Source organism: Carcharhinus amblyrhynchos, chromosome 8 (assembly GCF_965287045.1).
Source record: "Carcharhinus amblyrhynchos chromosome 8, sCarAmb.v2.hapA, whole genome shotgun sequence".
NCBI classification, from domain to species: domain Eukaryota; kingdom Metazoa; phylum Chordata; class Chondrichthyes; order Carcharhiniformes; family Carcharhinidae; genus Carcharhinus; species Carcharhinus amblyrhynchos.
In genome coordinates, this window is record NC_137331.1 from 70,637,369 (window position 1) to 70,645,457 (window position 8,089).

At 41.5% G+C, this 8,089-nt stretch overlaps 1 protein-coding gene across 1 annotated transcript; it reads left to right on the forward strand.

Annotated features, from left to right (window-relative positions):
• The first annotated feature begins 3,257 nt into the window (after window positions 1-3,257).
• Window positions 3,258-5,650, forward strand: snai2 (snail family zinc finger 2). Its single transcript, XM_080194939.1, has 3 exons — window positions 3,258-3,353; window positions 3,636-4,226; window positions 4,990-5,650. Exons 1-3 carry the CDS (start codon window positions 3,275-3,277, stop codon window positions 5,169-5,171), a joined length of 852 nt encoding a protein of 283 aa, XP_080051065.1. The 5' UTR covers window positions 3,258-3,274; the 3' UTR covers window positions 5,172-5,650.
• Window positions 5,651-8,089: the final 2,439 nt, after the last annotated feature.

Sequence of the window (8,089 nt, forward strand, 5' to 3'; positions counted from 1 at the left end):
TTCAAGATGGGAAGGAGAGTTCTGTGGGGCAGGAACAGTCTGTTACACTGGGTCTACCAGGACAGTCCTGTTTTTGGATTTTGGGAAGGAGATAGAAGAAGGCTGTCCAGGGTTGGGGGACCATGAGATTGGAAGCCGAGGCAGGAAGATCTCCAGAGGTGACCATCCTGGCTTGATGTTCGGTAAGACAGAAAGAAATCCCACAACACCAGTTTAAAGTCCAAATAGGATTTATTTGTAGCAAAAGCCGCAAGCTTTCGGGACAGCCTGTCCCTTCGTCAGGTGGCTGGGAGTGACGAAGGGACAGGCTGTCCCGAAAGCTTGCAGCTTTTGTTACAAATAAATCCTGTTTAGACTTTAAACTGGTGTTGTGGGATTTCTTTCTGTTTTATCCCGGTCCAACGCCGGCATCTCCACATCTTGGTGTTTGGTAGCAGGGTCATGGTCCAGGGAAAGAGGGGAGGAAGTGTCTGAGAGTTGGCATTCAGCTTTTGTGAGTGGAGGTCAGTAGGCCAGATAATAATGACACCACCCTTGTCAGCAGGTTAGATCACAGGATCAGGGTTGGACTTGTGAAAGCAGGGTGCAGCAAGTTGAGAGGAATACAGATTGGAGTGGGTGAGGAGCAGAAAAATTAAGACAGCCAATGTTGCGCCAGCATTTGTCAATGAAAGGATCAAGAGCAGGTAAGAGGCCAGTTGGAGGGGTCCAGGGAGAGGTTGGAAACAGATGAAAAGATAAGTTGAATGGGGGAGGGGCTGCTGCCCCCAATCTGATATTACAAGCGATATTTATTTGTTTATACTCGTAATTATATATTAACTCAGTACATTAGTTGCCAAGCAGGTACTTTCAGACGTAGGAATTAATACATATTAGTGGATGTATAACTTACATTGAGAGGTCTAACATTAAATAGATAGGACACCCATGAATTAATACCAATTCTGTCATTTTACAACACCGGCACAATCTTATCAAAATTTCTTCAGCGTCCCCCTTTTCTGCCAGGTTTACACAATCGTCTAGTATTTCTAGGCGCTAGATGGAGACATTTGATAATTGTAATGTCGAGCATTCCACACTGGACACATATGCAGTTAGTCTGTACAGGCAGCAGGGGACGGCAGCTTTAAACCTGTAAAGACTGAATCAAGACACTTGCCCCGACAGTACTTGACATGGAATTATGTTTGCAGCAATTTACAGAATCTCCGTGATTGATCATGTTCCCTCCCTCCTTGAGCTGTTCCGCGTGTAATCTACAGCCTGAAGTCAGTGGCCGGACAGGTGCGCGCAGTGGCTTCTTCAACAAGTCCTTCTGCAGAAAAATGTTTTCCTGTAAAACATCTGTAGGTCCGATGCATCAGAGTTAATGGAGCAAATCTTATCTCTTTATAATCAATCTGTGTTGGCAAAAAGACAGGTTTTACTGCTTCAAGAACTATGCGCAGTGAACATGGGTTTATTTGTAATTAAACTGTTGTTACGGGTGCTTAGATTTTCTCTAACGCTCCCAGATCAGGAGTCCTATGGCTTTTGCTAAAGCTTTCTCATTTCAAATTTGGATTTTGTTTGAAACAATCCACACACAGGAGGTTTTTTTACGAATCCTCGTTTAAGTAAAACATCATTTGATTTTGTCCATTCTTTTAAAAAGTTTTTAATGTATCTTATTTCCCGTTAATATTCTTGCTACGTGGGAAATAATGGCACAATTTCATTAAAAGATACATTCCCTTTAAGTTTCCCTGTACACAAACTCCTGCTGGTCATTCACGTGGAACAGTATTGTAGACCTCGCTGTCCTAAAACTGGGTGCTTTTTTGTCGTTCGACTGCGCATATTTTGAGGTTTTTAACCTACACTGTTACTAAGTATTTACATTACATACTTACATTGTTATATTCACGCTTTCAAAAACAATTTCACGATTGATTTGTACATATTTTTAAACTGGAGCACAATATTGTTTTTGATAAAAGCAGTGGTCTTAATCACCCCAGAGATCCTTTAGATTTCAGTTTCATTCTTTTGTGTCAAATTTGTAATCAGTTATCCGGATCATGTAAAAATTGATACTAATAACCCTGCTTCAATACTTTTGATCAACTTGCCGTTCGAGGTTAACGAATGACTATACAATTTGCACACGATGAATTCCAGTCAAGTTTTACAGAGGCAGATTGGCACATTTGGATTTTTTACTCTGTAATGTATTAGTCACATTGATTTGCACATCCCTTTTCAAACGTTATTTTTTTAAAAAAGAAAACAGGCACATTTTTCCATATCTTGTCAGATTTATCTTGCAAGGCTGTTTTTGAAAAGTGGCATGTGTATTTTTTTCCTCTCTCCGTCAATCATTTAATCCCCATGAAAAGTAGAAGAGACACAGAGAGAGAGAGCCTGTGCATGGGTCGGGATGATGGGGAGATGCCGGCGTTGGACTGGGGTAAACACATTAAGAAGTCTCACCACAGCAGGTTAAAGTCCAACAGGTTTATTTGGTAGCTTTCAGGGCTCTGCCCCTTCGTCAGGTAAGTGGGGAGTTCTGATCACAAACAGGACATATAAAGACACATTCAGTTTACAGAATACTGATTGGGATGTTACTTCCACTCACATTGTCTGCCATCTTTTAAGACTTGGTTAGCTGTAAAGACTCGCATTCTAATCAGTATTCCGTAAACTGAGTCTGCGCCTGTATATGCCCTGCTTGTGATCAGAACTCTCCACTCACCTGATGAAGGGACCGAGCCCCGAAAGCTAGTGGCGTTTAGCGTTTGCTACCAAATAAACCTACATGGGTCGGGACACAGGTTTTGGACAGAGGAATGCACACGCTGCAACAAGTCCCAACAGCAGCTCACCCCACCCCCTCCCGCCACCCCAGCACCTGTCGCTTGGCGCGAGCTCGGCCTCGAACCAATCCCCGCCTAGCGCCTGCGGAGGGCGGCACGCCATTGGCCGGAGAGGCGACATATGCAAATAAGCGCGCGTGCGCCTTCCCCTCCTGCTGCACCTGACTATTTACAGCACATTTTGCAGGAATGCAGCCACAATCTGCACCGCCTGCTGCAAGAGCATCATAGCAGCTTGTCACCCACTCAACTGGGACAGGCTGAGACACCCCCTCCCTTCTCATTTTAAAACAAAAAAGACACCCTCTCCTCCACTTCAGGATTGTTTTACAGAAATTACTACCCCTCTCCGTTTTCCCCCACCCTCCCACCGCACACCCCCCCCCCCCACTTTCCTTCCCCCTCCCAAGATGCCGCGATCTTTCCTGGTTAAGAAACATTTTAGCACCAACAAAAAACCAAATTACGGTGAACTGGACACGCAAACAGGTAAATTATAGTCTCTTCCTACAGTAATGTATAGGAGAACCCGATCTATGTGTGTATTCTGAACTTTGATGCAACTTTGGCTGTGACTTTTCTGCCTTTGGACGAAGTTTGTGCTAAATGTACTCGTCTCCGAATTACTGTACGGGATCTTAAATTAGCAACATAAGGGTGAGATGGTCGCTTTCTTTAAAACGTCGCTGTCCGAATAGATACAAACACGGTGCTGTTTTGTAATCTTTGCTAATTCTGGGTGTATCATTGAGTGTTTTATTTTGCTTGCAGTCATCATTTCTCCGTTCCTGTATGAGAGTTACCCGATGCCAGTCATCCCTCAGCCGGAGATTCTCAGTTCTGGGGCTTACAATCCAGTCAGCGTGTGGAGCGGCGTCTGCTCGGGGCTCATCCCCTCCCCTATCCCCAGTGACCCTGCACCTGCCTCGGACTATTCGTCCGCTCACTCCTCGCCCCTCAGCAACGGGAGCCTGTGCCCAGCGGGACGCCTCAGCCCCCAGCGGTCCAGCTCCGACCGCCTCCACAGGGATCCGCACGGCTCGGAGAGCTCCATCAGCGACGAGGAGGAGAGGATTCACCCCAAGGGATCGGACGAACACTGCGTGGACGCCGAGAAGTTTCAGTGCAACCTGTGCAGCAAGGCTTACTCGACTTTCTCAGGGCTGGCCAAACACAAACAGCTACACTGCGACGCTCAGACTCGCAAATCCTTCAGCTGCAAATACTGTGAGAAGGAGTATGTCAGCTTGGGAGCACTAAAGATGCACATCCGGACCCACACACTGCCATGTGTGTGTAAAATCTGTGGCAAGGCATTCTCCAGACCGTGGCTGCTGCAAGGGCATATCAGAACGCACACGGGTGAGTAAGGCCCCAAGTGTAACGGAATGTCTCCCTTCTGCAACGAAACGAACCACTTAGTCTAGTTTAAAAGATCATAAGGGAGATGTTAAATATATTGTCGTTGGTAAATATGGCACTTTGCCAGATCAAATCAAATGTTCCTTTAAAGTATATTTCCTCTCTTCGAGTTTACAATTGCTACTCTCCCCTAAAACATACACACACTGACGGAAAATGGACAGATGCGACGAAGTTTAAGTTGTGGGAATTTATTTTGAAATTGCATTTGGCGAGATACTTGGGATAAACTTTGGCGGATTTGCAAGCACGCCACTATCACACCGCCCTCAAGACACAACAGAAGTGATTGTTTAAGTTGTAGAAGAAATGTTGTGGCTGCGCAGTTTGAGATTGGTCTACAGGTTGTATTGCCAGTGCTATCTGTACGAAGAGATTGTCGTTTAAGTACAAGCTGTGGGATGTTGACGGGACTCGGGTCTGAATGCACCTGTTACCTTTTGGCACCTTCATCTGAACACTTGAATTTCATCTGCTCCTCACTAATATTCGGATAGCTGATTTCCCTTTTTAACCCAGTCATAAAGTTTTCATTATAACTAGTGGTACTTTTACACGTATACCAATGCTGCAGATTCAATAATTTATCTAACCTTAAAAACACATTAACTAACATTGAATAATTTGCAGTTGATATAACAAACCCCTACGTTATTCAGTTATTCTTCCTCAGTAAATTCTAATGTTTTTCTTCTGTTTTCAGGTGAGAAGCCATTCTCTTGTCCTCATTGCAGCAGAGCATTTGCAGATCGATCTAACTTGAGGGCTCATCTACAAACTCATTCGGATGTGAAAAAATATCAGTGCAAAAACTGTGCCAAAACTTTCTCTAGAATGTCTCTCCTCCACAAACACGAAGAATCAGGATGTTGTGTTGCACACTGAGAAACATGGAATTACACTAAGTACTAATGCTAAATCTGTTTTCACATTCACTATCCAAGCATCCAACTGCTCTGTTCCATCAAGATCTTACTGTTTTGAAATTGATGAAGCAACTTATATTTTACAATTTGGTAAAACATTTGAAAAACAGAGGTTATGATTAAGAATGTTCAAACTATGTACAGCGTAATGAAATGCAATATTATTTGGGATACTTGGTGATATCCAGTTTGTGCCTTCTCTTAATGTGGCTGCACGTTTTTTAATAATGTAAATACTTTATTTTTATATTTGGATGCATTAAGTATGAAAATGAACTAAATGCAGTGGTGCACCAAGACACTTAAAGATGTGCAAGTTAAAAGCAAAGGTATTTTTGTGACAGGCTGCACTTTTGATATGTTTAGCAATGTATTTTCTATCCACTTTTTAAAAATAAACAAGTTTTGGACGTTTTATAATAAACCTTTTAAAAGCTATTACTGTCATATCCGTCCACACCAATGTCAAGGAATGGGATGTTAGGCGTCAGACAGACCTCAATATACATATTGCCCGTACAGGATGAGGTTTTGTTCTTGAAATCCTGGCTGCTAATTACCATCTGTTTCACATCAAAGCTGCAAGACATTTGGACTAACTAACCAGCGCACAGGATACCGTACAGGAAATAATAATGTTCCTGTCGAGGTGTCTCACAAACTGGAGTCAATTGATTGTACCCTTTAAGAAACGTTTATCACGTAAACAGGTCGTTAAACATTTACCCATTAGAACGCAATGCACAAAGACTTTATCATATTATCGATTGTAAGATATGTCCCGTAGCCAGTATCTGAGTTTCATCTGTGAATCCCATTTTCCCCTATTGTAGCTTTCCACTTCCAAATTGCAAAATCTGTACAAATTTCCTCGTTTCTAAGTAATGATACCATATAACCTTGCTAAATCCCGTGCAACTACAGCGCAGTTATGTCAGCCAAAAACCATAACCGTAAATGGTGCATGACAGATTTTCCTATTACTCTTGATGAGAATCGAACCAACTCAATCTACATCTTTTGCATGAGCTAAAAACAGATGTGTGACCAGGTTTACTGGAGCTAAATAAAAGCAGATTACTGCGTATGCTGGAGTCTGAAACCAAAAGAGAAAATGCTGGAAAATCTCAGCGGGTCTGGCAGCATCTAAGGAGAGAAAAGGGCTAACGCTTCGAATCCAGATGACCCTTTATCAAAGCAGGAACTACTGTTACAAAGCTGTAACTGGAGCCTCTTTGCAACTCAATTGTAGGACATATCAAATCATAAATATCTCTCCTTGCTTTGTTACTTCGCAGTACACCCACTTTTCTAACGTGAGCTCCGTAAAGATTTCCAGGGATTTACATTAAAAAGCACTGTCAGTAAATTTAGTACATTAACTTTGCAAAATGCCGTTCACTGATTGGATTAAGTATAACCTTGTGAATCATGAACACTAGACAAGGTAGTTTGGAAAACGGAAAATGTCCAGTCAACAAAAAATAGCGAGACAAAGGTTAAACTTACACAGCGGGGATTGGTGAAAGTCAACTTCCGAGATAATCAAATTACAAAACGATTTGTGAATACAGGAAACACCAACGATTGAATGTAATCTTTAACAATTTAATGATCACATTAAGTGATCAGCTGTTAATGTCGCAGCTGATCACGTTAAGGGTGCTTTTAAATATACTTATTCTGTGCACATGTCTGAACACTTCGGAGAGCTGATATTTAACTTGTGGTCAAAATGGACATTGTGTTTAACACTGAATTAACACCTGCCATTCACTTGTTGATAATGTCTCTTCAGTTCCTGGGATGCTAACGCACCAGAAATTTGTCATTTCTGAGCAGTTACAGTAAAATTAACACAGATATAACACCTTCCAAACTTCAACTGGAGGGATTTTTTTCCCCAAAATTCGTTGCTAACTAGGCGATGTAAATATCACATTCCGATCTTTTAAACTATGAATTTTAGATCCAAGTCAGAAGCTCAAACTTTATCTATCGGAATTTTGTTAACACAGCCTGTGATGGGAACGGAATGGCTTTTACATAAGGCATTTTCAGCTTATTGGCTTCCCGAATCAGTTCGAAAAGTAGCACGTAGTTAATAATATTGATCCAGAGTCTGAGAGAGCCAACCTTGCTTTGAAGGTTTATATCGTGGTCGTTTTTGATTGTTTCTAATCTATTCGGACTTCGAATCTGACGGTCACCTGTCTATAGCAAGCCAGTATTAATTTCAACGCGGGATTGTCAAATCACCGCAGCAACAGTGCAAAATCAAACACTTTTATCTCCCAGCTATTTCTCAATTTCAGGAAACAGCACAACAAGTTACTTTAATGTAAGTGGCACCAGTTAACTTGTTTTAACATGTACTGTGAGCGTTGATGTCTTCACTTTATTGAAAGAGAAGTGTATCTTTATTATATAAATAAAGCCAGCTCCGAACATATTGCCTGCCCCTAAATACTTTGCCGAGTAAATTCAGTGAATGCTATGATCGCTCACTTTTTGGTGTTTATTTTTGGAAAGCGTTTAAATGTTTTAAATGTAACTTCACTTATTTGAAGAAATTAAAAGCAATCAATTTTAAATATAAATAAATAAACAGATGGCTACGCCTAATTGAAAAACATTTAGATTCATTAAATGTGAATAAATTCGATTTCCAATGATCTACTGCTGGTTACATTGTAAGTCTAAACCAGCAACCTTATCATTAGTTTATCGTTTCAGTGAAGACGTCACTCACATGAATGAAATTGAACATCTTGGCCACAGGTAGCACTTACCATTAAAAAAATGCCTTCCATACATCAATAAGTTAACGTTATGTTTATAAGTATCACAACCATATAACGAATGGGTGCGTAGGGA